This window comes from Colletotrichum spaethianum, assembly GCF_022836535.1.
Source record: "Colletotrichum spaethianum MAFF 239500 DNA, contig43, whole genome shotgun sequence".
NCBI lineage: Eukaryota > Fungi > Ascomycota > Sordariomycetes > Glomerellales > Glomerellaceae > Colletotrichum > Colletotrichum spaethianum.
Window position 1 is genome coordinate 253,710 of NW_026054813.1, and position 21,277 is coordinate 274,986.

The window sequence follows — 21,277 nt, forward strand, 5'->3', positions numbered from 1 at the left end:
TCAAAAAACCTCACGTATGTTTCAGGCCCTTCACTGACTCAACTGTGATATTTGGAGACAAGATTTCCGACCAAAGGGTCCATTAAGAAAACTAGGTCTGCGTAGAGGAGCTGTTTGCCACATGGCCGTTCACGCTGCGATACACATCTTCCGGTCGTCCTGTTTTAGCAGAAGTACGGTCAATAAAACCAGCGGTGTTTTAGTGTTTTGGGCGTGAAGGTGAGCTCATCACTACCCATAGTCATCGAAGGACCTTCGGGTGAAGTTGTAAGAAGGTGGGGTTATCACTCGGCATCCATTCTAATAAACCTCTTCTGGGTTGCTTTCCACCAGTTCTGATATCCTTGCTTATCTCCGACATAGTGTCGCACTATCAACATATCTAGGGATAAGTCATCTTTATCTTGAACCATCAAGATTGATGAAGATGGCGGCTGCGTATTGTATCCGACTCGCCTTAGTGACCGACAGTCGTCGGGAAAATCAGGAGAAACGACCATTTCAGATGGGATGGTGTTAATACCTCCGGTTTTGGATATTATTGAATTCATATTTACGGAATCAGTTACTCACATGCAGTTGAAGGAACAGATGCATCGTGGGTTTAGTGATACAGACGTCTTTTCGTCGGACCCTAGCTTTTCAAGCAGGTTGCCTTGTTTGAAGCTGAACGAAGTGTTCCATCGTGGTTCAATCCTCATACACAATAGTCAGGATTATGTTAAATGGTTTCTGCCGCACTGCTCAGACTCTGCTATCCATAACATCAGTAATCTATTACGATACAGTCCCCAAGAGCCTACTACAAGTGTTGCATGGAATAACTCTGACTACAGCTACCAGGGAGCAGGATTGCAGCAAATTTGGCAAGACGCCGAGCATAGAATAAATGCAACTTGGCAACCAGTTCAACACAGACTGACTTTTGCCAGGTTCTGGTTTTGCGTGCAGGAGCAATACTCGGTAGATAGATCCGGGTGGCTGCACGCACGCGGGTCTGTCGGTGCCTTCATTACGCCATCGATGTAACATACACAATTGCCGACAACTGAAGTTATTACTCCGCGCCCTGTGCTAATGTAAGAGTGACTGAATAACTTGTTCCTTGTGCCTGAGCTCAAAGTCTATGTTTTCCGATGTTGGCCGAGTTTTCACGGTAATATCCTTGTCCTTGCCAGACCAAACACATGAATTAACTGACAATTCAGAAATGTGGCTTTTCGAAGCTGCCATGTCGTCCTGCCCTAACACAGAACAACGTAGGACACCTAACGATCTCTTTGCTGATTACCTGAATTCCTGGTTGAATTCATTTGGCAAAGCTTCCCCGAAAGAAGCGGCATCCTAAGTTGAGTAGTAAAAGATCGTTCTGTTCGTGTTCATGCAATTCTGCGGAAAAGTCACAGCTGGTCTGCAATCTCGGTGGTCTCTTCCAACGCTCTTTCGTTGGGTACAACCCTGTTCGCAAGACCTATTTGCACTGCCTCTTGCGCCGTTACCCCGCGACCGGTAAGGATTACATCCAAAGCCCTACCGAGGCCCACAACAGCCTGCAGCCGGACCGTGCCGCCGTCAATGAGAGACACACAGAAGCGTCGATGGAAGACCCCAAATATCGCGCCCTCTTCGGCAATATGGACGTCTCCGGGACAAGACAGTTCGAGAACACAAGCAATGGCGTATTCGGCTATCGCACAGATGACGAGCCGTTTGGTTTGCGCGCGCGAGGGCCCGATGTGTTTATGTTTCGGCCCTGAACGTGGTGGGATGTGTTAATGATTAGACCTTCGTGACACTCGTAACTTTCGTCTCTGGGCTCGGGTTCATACTTGGCGACTTTGTGAAGGTCAAATCCGGCGCAGGATGTTCCTTTGGCGCCATGGAAGATACAAACTTTGTGGGTGGTATCGTTTTCGAAGGTTAAGAAGGCCTCGGTAGTTTGTGGCCTGTGGGGCTGCCAGCTGTGTTTCGTCGGTGTGCCTGGTTGATGGTGATCAGTGTGACACCTCTCGCTGTCTTGGATCCCCAATTACTGCACGAAGCTCTGTATTCTGCATCTTTCCATCCAAGCGACATTGGGTTCGAAATGATGTTTGTGTTTGACTGGGAGAACTCATGATGTCTCATGATTGTGTCATAAGTATATGGATGCCTTCCAGGTCCTCCGCTACACCGCCTCCTGTACCAATCCAATCCATCTTCATGTTCACTTGGTCCGATTTCGTAGGTCTTTAAATATATTCATAGTGATAAATTAGTCTCAAAATGGTCTTCTCAGATACTAAGCCGACAGACGCCAACAGACCTTGCTGGGAGAGAAGAGTACCCTGTAATCTATGGGCGGCGTCATGTCGAAGGCCTTTCAGGTATATGCACGTGCTGGCAAATTAGGTTCATGCAAGGTTTTTGCTACTGAACTGAGCCACCCAAGCTGTTTCTCCTCGGTTTATCTGCCTGTCACTCGGATGACAAAAACCAGCGCCGCTTTCCTATACCTTTACCATACAAATCCCGGCGCTGATTTTTGCCACCCGAGGTGCCTGTCCAACATTTCGAACAGTTCCACCCGATTCCACCGATTAGCCAAGTACATTGGGTGGCGACTTTCGTTTTGGCTTAATTGGAGGCGCCAAGATAATCATTATTGGTCAAGCTGTCTTGCTTCGCCTTAAGTTTTACCATATTCTTACCATATTCTTCCAGTGCGTATCATGAAAAATTACTGCAGCTCGGCGCCTTCACACCCGTTCAGCGGCGTTCTAGACTCAAGCTAGCTCCTTCTTAACCTAGTGCGCAACGATCTTGTAAGTGAATACACAGAGCTACCATCTTGACTCAGAAGGGATACCTTAATTCTCGTATCAACCGGATCTGGACTGCGCTTGGTATCTTTTCCCTATTTCCAGAAACGGAAGAAAAACCATAGCTATGTTCAAAGAGACACCAAGAAACTAGTTGTGACAAATATGTCAAAGCTACCAAGCCTTCAATTGAAGATAAGTTGGAATAAGGCCGACATTCTTCAACAGCAAACTACGAGGTCAAACCGCAACGATGACTTTCTATCCATGCTCCGAAATATCGATGATTTTTCACATCGCAGGTGTGTCCTTAATGGGGTGGCTTTGGCAGATTGTGGAAGTGCGGCTAAGCCTCTCGCCAGCATCACCAGAGTCAGATTGACACAGCAGGTGAGAACTACTCGGAAAATGATAATTGTCAGATAGAATCCTGGTATCCATCTCAAAACTGTGTAATCAATCCCCGGGTTGCAGATGGCGCAAAGCTTCAGTGTGAGCCTGTGAGTTTAGTATGTCGGATTCTCTCATATACGAAAATCAGCTATGAACTCACTTCAATTCATCATGATGCTCCTATCTTTCCCCTTGAGATAACTCAGGATTGGAAGCTGCTTGAGTGAGGTGAACTTGGGCTCTTGCAGCTGTCGTTGACACCCGTCAGAATATACAGGCTGCTACTCATTCATCTTGTTATTTTTCCTACTTGTAGACTTTCCATGACTCTTAGATCTGATTTCTAGTAGTACAACCGATCATATAGTGGATCAACTCAAGCTCTAATGTTGTGACGAATAACTTATTGGCAGACAATTGAACAGAGTCATTCTGCATCACTAAAGGTTGAGTGGAGAATTTCTTCCATACAGTGAGTCAAATACCAGAGATTGCTAACGAGCAGAGTGAAGCGGGCATTGTGGGCGACATAGGAGGTAGGGATCAGACAGAAAGCTCCCCGAACCCTGCCCTTTCGGAGTGGCGGTCCCATGGGATTGCCTATACACACAGTGGCGATTTGGGTTAGGTCAACACTTCTAATTCGCTGGGAGAGCTGGTCTCAAAAGCTGGCGGACCTCCGACCTCGTTAGTGCGCATCGTTGTCGCACCTGTGGAGGCACCAAGCAAACAAAGGGTCTTGACGTCAACACAGGCCGAGACAATGGACTCTGGGCTGTGGCTAGGAAAGGACATGAAACAGGCTAGGCAAGCAGCGAGTCTCTTAGAAACCTTCGTAGTCAAGCGGTCGACAAAAAAAGTGATACACACAACACCCCAATTGCTACTAGTCCCCTACTTCACCTAGGAATACTTCTACGGAGACCCGAGCTCTTCTTTCCAAATTCCGGGAAAACTTGGATAGAGTTTGATTGTGTACAAATGTCTTTTTCCACCAGACACATTCCGAATATTGAAGACGTCGCTGGTACTGTTGTGAAGGCCGTGGGCGGGGGAGTCTGATTCTATGTATCACTTTTTTTGTCACCAGCTTGGTAGTGTACGAACAACGCCGTTGGTAATCTCTGATATTCAGCTTGGATTCAAATGGTGCGCCCCGTGTCATTAGTCACTAGGCCATGGCGGTTGTAAACACCTTCTAGTCAGCTATCCTACCCATCTATTTAATATCATCCGTTCCGTAACCACTCTTTCCCTTACCGCCTGTTCCTCCTGACGATAAAGTTTTAAGTTTGTCGATGAGGAGTTTGTTGAATTCAAAAGAGTGGGGGTGCGGCACAATCATATCCGCGGTTGCTGTACAACTAACATCCCCGCTCAAACCCCTCAAGTTTGAACGCGTTTTCTCACAGCAAACGAGCGTCTAACGGACTGTTGACCATCAAAGAACCAACGGCGATAGCTTCATGCTCAGATATCTCTTACCTTGAGGAAGAGACATGTGGCTATCATGCCTCCACTTTACGTTCAAAGGGAATATTCTTCCCTTCGGAGCGCCCACATGGCAGCCGAAATCCAAAAAAGGAAATGTTGCATTGCTACTGGCCTGTACTTTGATCACCGCAACTGTAAGGGCCTCAAGATCCCCCTCATGTGAATGCAGCTTACATTGTATGTCCACTCTCAGATGCAGGGTTATGACGGGGCAATGATGGGCAGCATGAACATTCTACCACAGTATACCGACTACTTTCAGCTATCGACAGCTACCCGTTCTCTCAACATCGCGACCAACTATGTTGGAGGAGCTCTATCTGTAAGTGTCTTCTCGACTGCTTTCCTCCACATCAAATTGCTCTTTATCTCTTGTATTCCGCGTCTCAGACGACAATTGCTACACAAAATTACCACCAGCACTGGGTTATTTTCGTAACTAACGAGACTGTAGTGCCTTTGTTGGGGTTGGATAACAGATGTGTATAGCCGTCGTTTCGGTCTGTTTTGGTCGGCCATGATCACAGTGTTCGCCGCTATCTTACAAGGGGCTTCACAGCACATCGCTATGTTCTGCATTGCCCGGATCCTCATCGGTTTTGGCACGACGGCTTCGGTCATCTCCGGTTCCGCCTATTTGGCCGAGACTTTACCATGGGAGCAGCGTGCATGGGGGTTGGCTTTGTTCGACGACTTCTTCTACGTAGGCGCCCTCGCTGCTGCGGGCGTAACATACTCATCCTTCAGATTCGATAACACTTGGGCCTGGCGGCTACCAAGTCTTGTTCAGGGCTTTTGGGGGTTATGGTGTATTTCCTTACTGCCTTGGATGCCCGAAAGTCCACGTTGGTTGGTTGATCAGGGACGCCCAGAAGAAGCTCTGAGAGTACTAGCCCAGGTCAATTCAAATGGAAATACGAGAAACGATATAGTGCGGCTTCAATTCCGACAAATCTGCGAAACTATCGAGTACGAACGGGACCCGATGTCAAGCAAGGAGGCATTCCGAAACCGAGGCGCCAGAAAGAGGCTCATCATCACTGCTACCTGCGCCTTGTTCTCAATGCTTACTGGGAACATCTTCGTCATGTATAACATCGGTAAAATGCTCAGTAACGCTGGAGTGAGCGATGAAGGTTCACAACTGCTTGTGGTAAGCATTGTCATAGATCTTGTAGGCAAGGTTTCTTGGAGCTAACAATGCAGAACGTGGGGCTTAATGCAAGCTCTTTAATCGTCTCGATCATCGGCAGTTACTATACGGATAGGTGGGGGACTAAATCTGTCACACTGATTAGCACTGCTGGAGTCACGATCGGGTTGTTCATGATCGGCATTCTAACCAAATTTTACGGAGACACTACTTACACCCCTGGTATCTGGGCTACTGTCTCTGGTATATTTATATTTTCGATTTCCTTCTCTTTCGGGTGGATCCCGGTTCTTTTTCTTGTCCCTGCACAGATGCTTTATTTCCGCATAAGAGCTAAGGGCATGAGCATGTTTAGTTTCATTATTTGTGCCAGTGGTATCGCGGGCAACTTTGTTTTCCCGGCGGCGTTGGATGCCATTGGACATTGGCTGTTCATTATTAACGGATCGTGGAACATATTGTTCTTCATTTTTATCTGGTGGTACTGGGTTGAAGTCAAGGGCAAAACCCTGGAGGAGATTGATGCGGTATTTGATGGAAGGAAGCATACGGATACCCCAAATGTGAACGCTATAATGGCTGGAACTGAAGATGAGAACTGGCGACGCAATCTGAGCGAGTGGATGAGGACCAAATTTGGGGGGTCTGACGGACCAATTATTTTGTGCGGGGCATCCAAGTCTGAGCCAATGGATCGTTAGTATGAAGATATGGACAAAACAGGCTTACGGGCAAACGGCAAGCCCATCATTTCCCAGCAGCCATATGTATTTAGTCGCTATCCAAACTAGATACCCAAAGAATACGAAGTCGAGCGGCAAGAACCCGCAAAGTTGGCTACAGGACATTTGGGGCTAACGATGAACGCTTTTCGGGCCTTGAATTATAGTCGAAGCTGGAGCCTCAATGCATGGTTGCGCTGTTTGGCGGCGGCCGGGCCCAGTCCTACTGCTGGGTTTCGTTTCGCCGGCATTTCGTCGTCGCCGCATGGCTCTTGGTGGAAACAGCCTTTGGACAGCTTGGCCGACCCACGCCGGATAGTGCTTCCAACCGAAGGGCACTCGGCGCAGATTTCAGGCTGGTTGATATGCTAAGAGTTCAGCTTATGGACATCTCCGGCAGCATCAGAGGTTGATCAGACTGATTTTAAGGCCGTTTCGCAAATGGATGCAAGCTGGGATACACAACGATAAGCTCTTTGTAGCATACTTGCGCTGCGGGCATGTTATGCTTGGAACAAGGACACACACCAAAAGCAGCGCGTGTTGCGTTGATCATGCCCTAATGCCGTGGGGAGGCAGGATATATCGAGGACCCTTAAGAATCATGTGAAATGCTCCCTACGCCCTCCAAGTAATCCAACTTTGCCCACAGCGAAGGGCGCACATGTCCTCACCGACATCGCTGCATCGACTGCGGGGTCTATGATTGGCTATACGAGTGTTACATGATTTTATCTTGGATTACTAACTAAAAATATCTCTAGAGCCGCTTGTCTGTACAATTCTCATTGACTCTTCCGGATCTACTGGATAGCCACACTTGAAAATTCTTAGAAAGACATAAAGATCACCGCTTGGTTTGGCTTTGTGCATCGTCCGGAATACTCATTTCACGCTTGAAGTCTCGAAGCCAATCTGGATTGTCGGCCGGGGTTTGATTCCATGGATCGTCGCTAAGGGGTTCAAAGCGCATCAGCATTAGAACACTTGCCAACATGCAAACATGACGCCGAAGTTCAATACTTACTCTTCAAACGAGATCCAGCGCGCCTGATGCTGGAGCTCGGCATCAGTAGGAATGCGCCTGTTGGGATTTCGCGGTGAGGTTGTGATAGTCACAAACCGGGTCAACTCCCTAACCAGTTTGCGGTAACAATTGTCCTCGTTAACGAAGAAAGTAGACGGAGCCGCGGCTTTTCCGTCTTTCGTGCCAGACCATGGCCCGAAGGCGGTGGCATCTGGATTACTGATCGGCTGTGTCGGATCCGATGCGGTGAAAGAGTTTCCTGTAGGGTTAATATTGGGGACAGCCGTGTCGGATTTTGCCACTCCTTGCCTCTGCGTCTCATGATACGGCGGACTGTAGAGGCTTGAGGAGGGAAGGTTCGCGCGATGGCGAAAAGCTGCTAGCCAATGATCCGAACCATTAATGAGACTGATCAGGAAGTTTGCAAAGATTTCGGATGGATGAGGTGAAGAGGCCTCCATGCGTTCCACAATGCTGCAGGCCTCTTTTTGGAGTTCCTCGTCCGAGATTTGAGGCTCGATCAGCTTCGAAATATCCACATAGCTCAGAAGCTGCTCCTCCAAGCTGCACGCTTCAAAGATATTTGCTTTCCCGTTAATGCTAAGGTACGTGAACCTGGACTTCGAATTGTCCTTCATGGGCCGGATACGTGCTTGCTGCACGATCGACTCGGATGACATGAGCAAGTCGCGCAACCAGGATTGCGTTGAGGTTGCAGGTCTCTTTGAAAACGATACCGAGTCGCACCCGAAGATCACGCAGCAGCTTTCGTAAAGTAATTCCGCGTTGGTAGGCATCTGGTCCTTAGTGTTCTGGTGCTCGGCGCAGAAGTGTTCGAGCTCCAGCTTAATCAGTTCGAACGCGTTCGGCGGCGTTTCTGGTACACCCTGCTTCGTCGTAAATGGCCACGGCGAGTAGCGTTCCATGTGAATCATGTCTAGACGAGATTTGTTAGCTTCCTGTCCTCGGCTACTAGAAAAGGCACTTACAAGGGGCCATTGAGTTCTCGACCATCTTAAGCACGTTATTGTCAAACCCCCAGTCTCCATGCCAATCAGCCATCGTCTTCCCATCCTTGAAATGTTCCGCCAGGTGATCGATGCGGTCATTCCAAGTGGTTATCGACCAGCCGCAGAAACCGCATCGAGATCGTATCACCTCGCTCTCGTATTTCCATTCCCCCATAGGCCATCGTAAGAATTTGGCATCGTGCACTAGTTTTAAGTGTTGCTGAAGGTGATCCTTCCGGTAAAACGTACGATCCTCTGATAGACGGTCTTTACACGCCTGGTAGTTGTGTTTTTCGAGGTGCCGTTTGTCGGGGTTGGATTCGCTGCAAAAGACACATATTAACTGTCCACTGGCGTCGGGTACCGTGGGTCCATTTGGCGCGCACTCCCACCGTTCAAGAGACAAATGCAGCGACTTCTCGTGGCGCTGCCAGTTGTGTTTCGTCTTGAAAGTTTCAGTACAGAATGTGCATTGGTAGGTATTTGCTGTCTGCAAGAGTGTAGTGGCGGCTTTTGAGTCAGGCCTCTTGGCAAGTGCTCTGCGTCGTCTTCGCTTGACAGCAGTCTTCCCCAGGGGATCAAACAACCTTGGCGAAGCACGAGAGTTGTGTGAATATGCCGAGTTGGCAGAGCTTCTACTGGAATGCGACGTGCCTGCACTGCTCGCAGAGGATTGGTCGTACAAAGATTTCGCTGGCATACTGTCGGTCAAAGATCTGTCGGCAAAATCGTCGCCGTCTGAAGAAAACCCCGACACAGCTTGAGCGATCGCAGACACTGACGCGGGCTCGTGTTCTGGAGGCGAGACTTGCCAGCGCTCCAGAGGGTTCAGATTTTGCAAGGCTTCAGGCAGACCGGCGCCTTGGGGAATGTCAATTGGTGATGCCCTCGCTGACGTGATAGCTGGAGACGGCGGTCGCTTTGGCGGTACTTTGAACCGCGTTCGTCTCCGTGTATTGGCTAGCCAATTAGTTATCTGTTGCCTACTGAGAGCCGTTTGTCGCTGTAACATCTCCATATCTGCAGCTGTCGGATAAGAGTGATAATTATTATTCGCTAGCCACGTTTTTAGGACTCGCAATGACTTAGATGAGAAACGTGTTCCGATCTTGGCTGGCGTTGTCGGATCAGAATGCTGGGAGGTCTGCTGGGAGGTCTGGGTGGTGAAATTCTGGCCCTGGTTGATCAGGTGGCTTATTGGTTCGCCATCTCTCAAGACCTCGGAGAACATGAGAACATCCGGTTCATCGAAGCCCCCGTTCATGGGCTGTCTGTCGCCGAAACTCATGCTGACCTCCTGGTCCGAGTTTCCAACCCCGGCAACACCCAGATCGAATGCGTCTTGATGGAAGGACTCAATGTCGAAGTTACGGAAGATGTTTCCAGGCTCTGGATTCTGGATGTCGTAATTGAGCTCATCATGATGAGGATTGAAGGTTGTAATGTCGAAATTGTTGTTGTTAACGAATTTGGAGGCGATAAAGTCGAGCTCGAGGGCGGCGGTGAGGTCGTCTGAGCTAGGAGCTTGCGTGTCATTGGCTGCACCTGTCCCCTTGTCCATCGTTTTGCGAGTTGTGTAAGTGCTTGGGTGATGCAGCTCGCCAACGAAGAAGAGAATACGGTTGTTAGTGCTAGACTAGAACAGTAGGATGAAAGTTTCCCCGAATCATTGCTATCTTTGGTCCCCTCAATGAATAGTCCCCAAGCACAACCCCACCTGGACCCATGCAGGCCGGCTCAGTGAGCCACGGCGGGACATCATTGTACCGAATATGGCCACGTAACTGATATTGAAAAGTGCTCAGCACACCCACGTTTGAGCCGCCAAAAAAGATCAGTCCAATCAAAACGTGATAATGCACATAGGATTCTCGATATGTCAATATCGCCGGGTTCAAGACTTTTTAACATATAATTGAACATGTCTAAGCCTGTTCAACGATTGGACGTACCTACCTCTTTTATTGGGTTTCTTTGGACCTTTTAGAGGAGCCGGATGCGTTCTTTTCCGCCAACCATTTGTGTTAACCAAATAGCCTTATAAGTCCAGCAGACACCGGCCTAACAATCTGTATTGGTGTCAGATGTCCCGGGCGATCGGGACCAAGCCCGGCAAAGTGCCAAGCCGGCGACCCTCATAGTTACCGATCTCGGCTTCTGACTGTCGGAGACCGAGCGGGTCTTGTTTCGGACCCGGCCGATCTCGGAGCACTGGGGGCGCCGCGATCTACGAACCCCTGCCGAGCCGTGTATGATTGCATCACCATCCCCCCTCAGTTGGCCATACCGAGTCCTCGGAAGATGTCCGAAGCAAGAACTCAGTCGTAAGTTTCACAGAGACCAATTCACAATTGCGGGGAATTCCACTCAGCCGGCAATCCCAGCTTCTGTGTTAGGCAAATCAAGAGCCAAGGACTGTGGGGATTGGTGGACTACTCTGGATGTTGATCTTTGGGCCAGTCACCGACTTCGGATAAGTAAGCTCAAGAGGAACATCCTGGGCGTTTCTGATGGGGGGATATGAAGAAATGCCGTCGGCCAACCGTGGCTTCTTGCCGAAAATCTAGTCAATCAAATGGTGAAAAACTCGACTCGCCCCCCCAAATGTTTTGTTCGCTAGCATGAAGAGACTGACCAACTCTTCTTGCAGCTCTTACTGCCCGTTCCCCACATGATTGAACCGAGCTATTTAGCCTTCTGTCCCAAAAAGGCAAGAATCCATTATGTCCTGGGAACAGAGTGAGAAGCCCGAACCGATCGGTGGAGGCCGCCCCAGTTCTCCAGACTTGGCATTGACGACGTCCAATGCCGAGAAGAATATTAGCATTCTGCCTGCAGTCGATGATGATGCGGGTCTAAGCCGTCATGACACCGACGCCATCTACAGCAAGTTCAAACCATCCCGGAAACGACTCGTTACCGCCGTTGTGGCGTGTGGCGGTGTTGCCTCAACTATATCTTCGCTGCTGCTCTTAGCCGCCATACCTGAGATTGCAGCAGATCTGAATACTACGGGCAGCATTATTAACGTCAGCAATGCCGTTTACATTCTTTTCATGGGTATCAGCACTCTCTTCTGGGGTCCCATAAGCCAAGTTTACGGTCGCAAATGGGTATGTTAAAGCACATTTACCCTAAGTTAGCAATTTTCACTTACCTGATCCCTGCTAGCCATGTATTATTTCAGCTTCTACCTTCCTTGCTTTTTGTGTGGGCACTGCACTATCCCCAAACCTTGCGGCGTTCTTCGTCTTCCGACTGTTATCAGCCTTCACCGGATCGGCTTATCTCGTCCTTGGTTCCAGTTGCATCAGTGACATCTATAAACCAACTGAACGAGGGACCGCCTTGGCATGGTTTCTCAATGGCACTTTAATAGGGCAATCTTTCGGACCCTTTATAGGCGGCGTCATCGTCACCTTCCACAATTGGCGGACACTGTTCTGGTTTCAGTCGGCCCTCGGTGGACTCACTGCAATTCTTGCAGTATCATTTCTGCCAGAAACAAGCCATCGAAGACGAGCAGACGAATTGAAAGGTCTAAATTTCAGAGCCAAAGTTGCGCAGGTGTGGCAATGGGCGAATCCTTTCCGCGTACTTGCCCTGTTGCTGATTCCGAAGCTACTTGTGGCGGTGAGCCTACCACTATATCATTATCATTAGTTCTGCTTGGAGGCTAACCGTGCGAATACAGGGAATTGCAGCTGCGGCTTTGGTGTGGAACATGCAGGCCCTGTTGACCCCTATCCGATATGTTATCAACCCCAGGTTTAACCTCACGTCACCGCTCCAATCGGGCCTATTCTTCCTCGCCCCGGGATGTGGCTTCTTCTTCGGTACATATGCTGGGGGCCGGTGGGCGGATCGTACTGTCAAACTTTGGATCAAGCGGAGGGGCAAGCGCATACCTGAAGACCGTCTTCGCAGCTCTTTTGTGGCTATGGGAGCCGTGATTCCAGTCTGCATCATTATTTACGGCTGGGCCATCGAAAAGAAAAAAGGAGGTATTCCGCTTCCCATAATCTGCATGTTTGTTCAGGGATTCGCCCAAGTTATCGCTTTTCCTAGCATAAACACGTACTGCCTGGATGTACTCAAAGGACGCAGCGCAGAAGTAATATGTAGGTGTTCGGATCTCCGCAAAGTTTACCGTTGCAGTGACTGACACAATCTCTACATAGCCGGAAACTACTTCTTTCGGTATGCCATCGCAGCTGTAGGTACTGCCGTGTGTTTACCGGCCATAGAGAGCATTGGAGTGGGTTGGTTCAGTACAATCACTGCATTATTTGTCTTCTTCTCTGCCGCTGCGGTCTATGTTGTGGTCATCATTGCCTCAAAAGAGGACGAAAAGGCGCAAAACGAAGAAGTCTAGAAGAGATCATCAATGCCACGTGCCTGTCGATGTGGCCAGATTACTTTGGGTCATCCCATCGAAAGGCTTTTGTTCGCATGAAAATCACCAGGCCGGCTCAATGATGCCCAGAACCACCGTACTGAAATTCCGTGCATTATGTCCACATCTTCCGACCTCACTACGAGTGTTACCTACTTTGCGGCGTGTTCAACATAGAAACCGATGTATGGCGCCTTTGTTACCAACCGAGGTTTGACAGACCTATCCGATACATCAAGCAGAAATATCTGTTAGCGTAGAAGTCAGACCGTCAAACTCTGTGACCAAACCGGCAAAACTGAAGCATCATCGCAGCAGCAAGAGACTGTGCGTTAGGGTAATCCCTTCCGCTTGGTCCCCGCCTGGTATAAGTGGCGCTTAGCACAGACAGCTGGGTGAGCTGAGAGCACCCAAAGTCCGAGAGTACGCTCCTAAACTTGCCTTGTGCTGCTGGTGACTAAACAGGAGAACGTTTCAAGGACTCGATTGGACGAACCTTGTTGTAGTCCCAAGTCTTAGGCCTGGCGGAGCTAGGTAATGATGGCGTCCTTTGAAACCTATGAAAACCACCGTGATCCTGCCATCCACTTTGCGGCCCCGCTCAATAAATCTACCATTCAATTGGGATCGAATGAAGAGCACAAACGTTGCTCAAGATCGCAGTTGGGGGAGCAGAGCAAACAACACCACATCGAGTTACGACTTCATACGAAGCAGCCGGTCACGCTGGCCACCTCGCCTTGAGCAATGGCGCAGGTCCAGGGGGCAATAGGTCAAGACTTGTCGGATGCTGAAGCAATCGCGATCACATGCTTAGCAACGGCCGGCATGTACAATGTCCTCGAGATTTACGTCCTCATTTTCACGACGTTCCAACGACGGTGGGGGCGGTATTTCTGGAGTATGCTGGTAGCAAACACTGGTATCCTGCTTCACGCTTGCGGCAGTTTAGGTCGATTCTTGCAACCGACGCGAACACCAATACCTGGAGCCTTTGCCCACATAGGCTGGTACTGCATGGTGACCGGCCAGTCTGTTGTCTTGTGGTCGCGGCTACACCTCGTAGTCTACAATCGCATCACAATTCGACTCGTTCTGGCAATGATCTGTGCGTCCTTCATCTTCGTCCATATCCCACAAACAGTCCTCTTCGCTGGGTTATGGACTAGCGACGACCCAGTATGGACTGAGCGCTTCAGGATATTCGAAAAAGTCTCCTTGATGGTATTCACCGTACAGGAGACCATCATAACCGGTATTTTCGTCAGGGCAGGATTTCGAAACTTCAAGAGTCTTTTCGAGTTCAAAGCTAGGGAAGCACGAAGTCTGTTGAGCTACCTCGTTAGCATGTTCATGCTCGTCTTCCTCCTCGACACCGGCCTCGTCATCCTCGAGTACATGGGACTTTTCGTTTTCCAGACGACGAGCAAAGCCATAGTATACAGCATCAAGTTGAAAGTGGAATTTGCGGTTCTACAAAAGCTTCTCGCTTTTACGAAAATGAAGTACTGCGATTGCAGTCTCTTGGACGATATCCCACAGGCCAAAACGAAAACGATCACGGATAACACCACGTTCGCAACTATGACACCCTGAATACAAGAAAAAGGGCGCGAAGCAGCGCGTCTACTAATAAGCCTTTGATAAATCTTGCACAGGACGGAACAGTCCTGCCTTGTGGCCAACATGTGTGACGCAGTTACGATAGGGTTGTATGCTCAAGTGCTTACGACCCGAGATGCTATCTGTGCGGTATGCATTCATGGTGTGACGCAGTAACATCTGGGTCCACCATGAGAGATCCCAAACGGCTGACAATGACCCTGAGGTGTCATTTCAACAACCAAAAGATTGGACTGCCTCAACATCCAGAATATCGACTTTGGCTTAAACTGGAAGGTTCAATATGTGGACAGACAGATTTATGGCCACGAAAGCTGGGAAGTAGTATAGCACACATCCACTGAAATGTTCTTGAGGCTTGCAGAAGCAGATAGCAGAAGAGAGCGATGGGAACCATATGGACATCCATCCAAAGACCAGCTCTCGATCACGTGAAGAGTAGAGCCAGCAGGTGGGAAACAGCTGGGCACCAAGATGCAGACGATTAACAAGGTCAGAAAAAAAGATGACTGTTGGAATAGAGATTCGCACGCATTCGTACGCATCCAAGCGGTAATGCCACCTGTACATTAGTCAGCAGAATCCAGCCTATATAAGGGCCAGATCTGCCAGATATCTAGGACTTAGAACATCATCGGCAACAAATACAGTGACGGTCAACCCCTATTATCGTGTGCCTCCAGCAGCGCGCGAGCTATTCCGACAATGACCTATATTTGAAACACGAGTGGTGGAAAGGTAATTACTTTGACGTTGTCCAACAACATGGTTTAGGAGTCAATTGCGTAAGAATGAATCTCTGACCTCCTTTTATCAGAGCTCATACCGAAACTCCTTATTTTCAAGATCCGTAAGATCCCAGAACTCGTGATTCTCTTCCACCTTGTAGGTGTCCCCAAGCGCAGCCTTCTCAGCATCACGCTTCTTATTCCTTCTATCCAGCACCCAACGCATCACAAAAAGATCCACTGTAACCAAGAAATAGATGATGCAAATCGAGATCTTGGCAGGCAGATATCTCGGCGCATCTCGGGCTTGAAAAGTCTGGGGCGAGATGATATTACCAACGGTATATGCGATGGTGCCAATGCATGCAACGGTGATCTTTTTGGTGGAACCGGCAACGTTGGAACTCTGGAGACCCAGAATTGTCGTCCATCCGATCGGGATACCGCCTGAAGTGTAGTATCCGATCAAGGCGGGTACCTTTGATGTCGTCGCCATCAGGATTGCTCCGATGATGGCAGGGATGTGCCCGGCGATGCACCAGTAAAGCCGCTGTCTTGTCTTCATCGCCAACCACGTCAGACTGACCAATGCGACAATCTCATATGCGCCGAGTGGGGTCACAAGTAGTAACGACTCTTCACTCGTGTAGCCCATGCCCTTGACGAGAATGTTGCCGAAACTAGTCGCCGTGGAGTTGGGGATATTCGCCGCGAAAATCCAGAAGGCGTACAGCCAGGTCATCGTGTCTAGCAGAGCCTCCTTGACGTGATACCACTTGAACTGCTGCGAGCCAATACCTTGCTCGTTGTCGCGGATGCGCTCCAGATGGGTTGCCTTTTCTTCCTGTGATAGAAACTTGGCGGAAGCGGGCGAGTCTGGCATGATGAACCAAAAGGCGATTCCGACGACAGCTGTTAGGAGGCCGAGAAACAGGAAGATGACCTGCCACCCGCGGAGAGCGGCATTGGGGTCTTTTCCAACGTGGACTGCAACGCCGTATGCGAAGAAACCGCCAAACATCTGAGCTGCGCCGCATACCGAAAACCAGATGCCGACACGGAAGGCCTGCTCTTGCTTGGTGTACCACTGCGAGGTAAAGAGAACCCAGGCTGGGACAACCGCAGCCTCGAAGACGCCGAGAAGAAACCGGCAGACGAGAAGACTAGAATAATTCTTGCATGCCGCAAGACAAGCCAAGACAATGCCCCACAGGGTGACGTTAACTGAGGTATACTTAGCCAGAGGGAACATCTGGATGAGGCGGATGGTGGGAAACTCGAATGCGAGCTGGCCAAAGAAGAAGATAGACGCAACCCAGTTGAACTGGTTGCCGTGAAGGCCGGTGGATTTTTGGATGCCGGTCACACTGGCGTAGGAAATAGCCGTCTTATCGATGTACTGCAAGAAGTAGACGATGCAGATCAGAGGCATGATATGGGTGTCGATACGGCGCTTGAGTCTTTGTTTGAGCTCCGGATCGATCGTTCGGTCCAGACATCCGGTCTCATTGAGCAGTTCGAGGGCAGCGTCGGCGCCGGTCTTTGGCTGATTTCTTGTGGCATGGTCTGGTGACTTTACATCCGTCGGAGCTGTAGCCGACGTGACTGATGTTGGTTTCTTGTCTGAGCCAAGGGTATCCTCAGTCGGATGTAACCCCGTCGGGCCTTTTTTGTCGATATCAGCCATGATATTCATCGAAACGCGGACTCCTCAGATCGACTTATTAGAACTAACACTATGCAGTATCAAGAAGTTTCCGTCGGTTGCAGACGCAAATGCAGATGTAGATGCAGTCCAGATATGTGCAGGGCAAAGGCTACATTCTTATCAATCGCAAAAATAGCATCATGGGCCCCATCGTTCGAGCACACCATCAACGATGTTCAAACACTCATGGCTGGGCAAATCCATACGCGAGGTGTAAATCCTAAAACTTTTCATTGACGGAATCCACGCATATCCGATAAGGGACCATCGCCTCCACTCTGAGCCGACGTATCAAGGATAGATTCGAGAATTTTTATTATTCGGCCAAGCACGTCATCGTCTCGCCGATGGTGCAACTCCTCCAAAGTTGCCCTTTTCAGGTAACTGGCCCCACAAACCCGGCTTATTGTTGTGATGGTTCGTCAAAAGTCCCTAGCCATCGCCGATCAGTGAACCGGATTATAAAGTGGAAGAGGGATTCGTTGACAGACAGAAGCCGATGAAGCAGTCGGGAAAAGGAATTGAAATAAAACAACAATTCTTGGCAGGTCAGCTAATGCTTTGACAAGACCTGGTTCCAACTAGTCGCCATCAGCTCGAGGTGAGGAATGGAGCATGCGCCTAATTATCGTAGACAACGAAGTCGCGATAAGCTTGCATGAACACCCTTCTAGCTCGAGCGGGTATTATCGGGCCATCCCATGGGGCATGTTTCCCTCTCCGCATGAGGAGGAGAATCTGATCGACACTTCTTCAGGTTTACATACCACGTATGAGGCGCAAGTTGGCCATAGAAGTGAGCCAGGTAGGCTGTTTGATACCCTTGAGACAGGTAATGCGGGCCAGCACTAGTGCAATTAGTCAGAATGTGGGTTGCCTCAGCAGTCACATCCTTGACCAAACACAGAGGTAGTTTAGAGCGCTACAAGCTGTCATAGCGTATTTCCAACTGAGTCTGGGCAATAGATTTGGTCCCGTTTATTGAAATTAGAAGAGCTTTACTGGTTGTGATTCAATATTGACGAATCGAATGTTCATTCATTGTAGCCAGTAGAAAAAAAGGGTTTGAAATTTCTATGAGTCGTCCTGGCGTGCTTCGTATGCGTCTTCGGCCCGCAAGTATGTTACTCTGCAACTGTGCTCCGAATTATGCTGCAAGAAAGCTGATCAAGCACGTACAGACCTGGAATTAGTACTGGTATGTTACCATTGATTGTCCTATCCATGTGAATCAGCCGTTCGAGGTTGTAAGGTCAGGAACAGTGTGGGTTTGGCCTGTCGGATTCCAAAACGAAAGAGTGTAATAACACCCAAGACAATCTTTGGTTTCGTCTCGATCATGACTGCAGCCGGAATTGTTTGACAGGCAAAACGATGGACTGGTGCTGAGGAGAACAAAAAGCAAATCAATTCATGAAAAAATATTACTTTGGGATGAGCAGTCAAGGGGCAGAGACCAACGGATAATTGAAATCTTTTGGAAACTTTGATCATCAATAGCCATTGCTTATTACATATCAATTACCGTAGAATTGGTTTAGGTAGAACGATAGGTTTCCTTGTTGAAGAAAGATACACAGAAGTAAGGCAGTGAGTCAAAACAACAAGACAGCTCTCCGTCCACATGACTTTTTGACGTGTTATGCGGCTGGCCCACTATCAGACGCTAGGTTTTGCTCTGTGTAAGGGTGCCTCGACACATGTCTTGGATTTCAAAAACTTCGTCAGAGGTTATTGAAACGTAAAACCCTAAACAACAAACATCAGCGTTCTTCGTGCTGCGAGGTGAACACATTGGTCTCAAGATTATCATCAATACGAAATTTTTTCTCCAGATCGATTACCTGAGTACACTTGCATAAACTCAACTGAATTTTGGTGCTATGTTAGAACCATGAGCAACGTTGCTGGGCTTAGAGATCTTCAAGTAGGTGTTCCCATTTTGGTTCGTATGTCGACCAAGCAAACGAAGTGGGGCTTGAAAGCTCAAAAGGTTCCAGACACTAGTCGACCTAAATAGAAACACAACTGATTTGGGCTGGGATGGGAACACACAGACGATTGGCTGTCTACCAGTAATTGCCCTCGATTGCTCTCCGTCCGCACAAGTACAGTGCCAGCATTGTTTCTGGGCCGAGCAATAATCATCATCACATTAGGTTCATTTTACATTGACCAGCAACTGAAACGGGATCAAAGTCTCCCTCCAACTTTGCCCATGCATGGATGGGATGGGACCAGGACACACAAATACACGCACATGGACGTCTGTTTAACCTTAAACGAAAATTTCCTGTCACACCACGATAAGCCCCGCGAAATAAGTTGAAACGGCATTTCGCGATGTGTATGATACAGCGTCCACAAACGGCTTCATATGCAGATTCTTGCCACTCTCAGTACGACCTCCATTGGATGTTCTGCCCGATCCTCCAGACATTGGTCTCACTGAACGGGAATGCGGAGCGAGTTCCGGCCGGCCAGTACGAAGTGAGTGCTCGCCGAAACTTCGGGAGATTCTCCACCTTTGGGGCTATGATTCGGCATCCGATTAGCCGGACTGCTCACTTGGAGCCTGAGCCGGTGCGGGGGAATGTCAGTACTATTAGTCTGTTGAGGTGCAACTCGCATCTCAAATGGTAATCGTGGATGATGAAGTTTAAATACAGGATTCTGTCAACTCCAGCCCGCCATCTATAAACCCGCCGGATTCACATCGCAATGCCGATATTAATGGCCATTTCTTGGCTTTGTGGCGCTGTCGCCCAGCAAGTCAAATCTCGCGGCTCCGATTCCGGGATCACTGAGTTATCCTTGAGCCACAGTGACACTGACAGGCACGCTACGGGCATTCTGTGCGCCTCGTACTATCCCATTGAGGAACCTCACTTCTCCGGGTGCACTGCGGAATATGTTGGCCCCGATGGGTCCACGAGATACTTCTGTTGCAACTGTGGATGTCATGTCTTTCGACGAAAGGTAGCAGGATGCCGGACAGAGTGGGATGCAGCGACTGGGGTCTTGATCGACAGCACCGGCGACAACACTGATAGCGATGCGCAGTACACGAGACACACATCAGTCTCAGACACAAAGGACGGCGGTATCTCCATATGGCTACCTCAAGTTGATGGGCGCATGCTGGACGCGACTGAGCTTCTTAACTCGTCAGTGGACTGAAAAGCTAACCCAGCGTTGCCTCGATTGTCGGCACTCGTCCCGACAAACACGCTGCCGGCATCCTGTGCTTGCGGCACTGTGAGCTTCCATATCACTCGCCCCAACGAGCGAAGCTATCTTCCACACTCCGGCTTTCCTGACTTGCAGTACGCCGCCTGCAAGCACTCCGAAAGTTTTATGAAGAACCCGGACAAGCGAAAATGGTGGATCCGAGCAGACGGCACGAAATATCTCGCTGGAACGTGTGCGTGCCGCTCTTGCCGACTCGCCTCGGGATTCGAAATCCAGGTTTGGGCATTCATTCCCCGCAAAAACATCTTCTTCCACGTACCTGGTCCCAATGGACAGCCCGCCGTCCTCTCACTCGACTTCTCAAAATTACCTGCCGGTATCCTTCAGACCTACGAGTCGTCGCCGGGTGTGCTGCGCAACTTCTGCGGAAAGTGTGGCGCGACAGTTTTCTGGCATGACATTTGGCGGCCGGATGTCATCGATGTCAGTGTCGGATTACTCCGGACGGAGGAGGGCGCTAGGGCAGAAACGTGGCTCGACTGGTGGACAGAGCGATGCAGCTTCGAGGAGGGCGTCGGAAAGAGGTCGAACGGGACAGCCCGGGCGCATTGCAAGAAAATTAATCAATGGTCTGGAACGAGGCTTGCGATTATAAGTGTAGTTAAGTTGATACAGATTTGTCAGTCACAAACCGTAGTGGCTGCATATATTCAGCCAGAAACTGACAGCCATTACAATAACCTTTAACACAGTCATAGTAACGCTACGACGGCCAATTTAACCTGCGTTGCAGTCGCTTGGCAAAGATTAATGCACTTTCGGAATAGAAATCCATATTAATCTGAGAATCTGTAATCTTCTGCGACCCCTGAGGTTGAGCCAAGGCTGCCCGAGTCATCCCGTGTCTATTCCGTGTTTCGCAATGATTGGACCGATCTATAATTCGGACGAAACAAGGAAAGTTTCTATAAGAATTCACTGAACATGGAAACAGTGCTGCTAGGCATTGCCCAAGGGGCTTTTTCGGGCC

At 49.3% G+C, this 21,277-nt stretch overlaps 5 protein-coding genes across 5 annotated transcripts; 2 read left to right on the top strand and 3 right to left on the bottom strand.

The window, feature by feature from the left end:
• Positions 1-7,586: 7,586 nt before the first annotated feature.
• Positions 7,587-8,652, bottom strand: ColSpa_11214 (uncharacterized protein; the record flags this gene model as incomplete). The annotated part of the gene is made up of 2 exons (XM_049277426.1): positions 7,587-8,527; positions 8,580-8,652. The coding sequence occupies 2 exons, from the start codon at positions 8,650-8,652 to the stop codon at positions 7,587-7,589; spliced, it is 1,014 nt and encodes a 337-aa protein (XP_049133383.1).
• Positions 8,653-9,472: 820 nt separating this feature from the next.
• ColSpa_11215 (uncharacterized protein) lies at positions 9,473-10,161 on the bottom strand (the record flags this gene model as incomplete). The annotated part of the gene is made up of 2 exons (XM_049277427.1): positions 9,473-9,560; positions 9,686-10,161. 2 exons carry the CDS (start codon positions 10,159-10,161, stop codon positions 9,473-9,475), a joined length of 564 nt encoding a protein of 187 aa, XP_049133384.1.
• A 1,162-nt stretch (positions 10,162-11,323) lies between these two features.
• On the top strand, positions 11,324-11,722 carry ColSpa_11216 (itaconate transport protein; the record flags this gene model as incomplete). Its single annotated transcript, XM_049277428.1, has 1 exon — positions 11,324-11,722. One exon carries the CDS (start codon positions 11,324-11,326, stop codon positions 11,720-11,722), a length of 399 nt encoding a protein of 132 aa, XP_049133385.1.
• A 2,102-nt stretch (positions 11,723-13,824) lies between these two features.
• ColSpa_11217 (uncharacterized protein) lies at positions 13,825-14,592 on the top strand (the record flags this gene model as incomplete). Its single annotated transcript, XM_049277429.1, has 1 exon — positions 13,825-14,592. One exon carries the CDS (start codon positions 13,825-13,827, stop codon positions 14,590-14,592), a length of 768 nt encoding a protein of 255 aa, XP_049133386.1.
• Positions 14,593-15,432: 840 nt separating this feature from the next.
• On the bottom strand, positions 15,433-17,034 carry ColSpa_11218 (putative transporter; the record flags this gene model as incomplete). Its single annotated transcript, XM_049277430.1, has 1 exon — positions 15,433-17,034. The coding sequence occupies one exon, from the start codon at positions 17,032-17,034 to the stop codon at positions 15,433-15,435; it is 1,602 nt and encodes a 533-aa protein (XP_049133387.1).
• Positions 17,035-21,277: the final 4,243 nt, after the last annotated feature.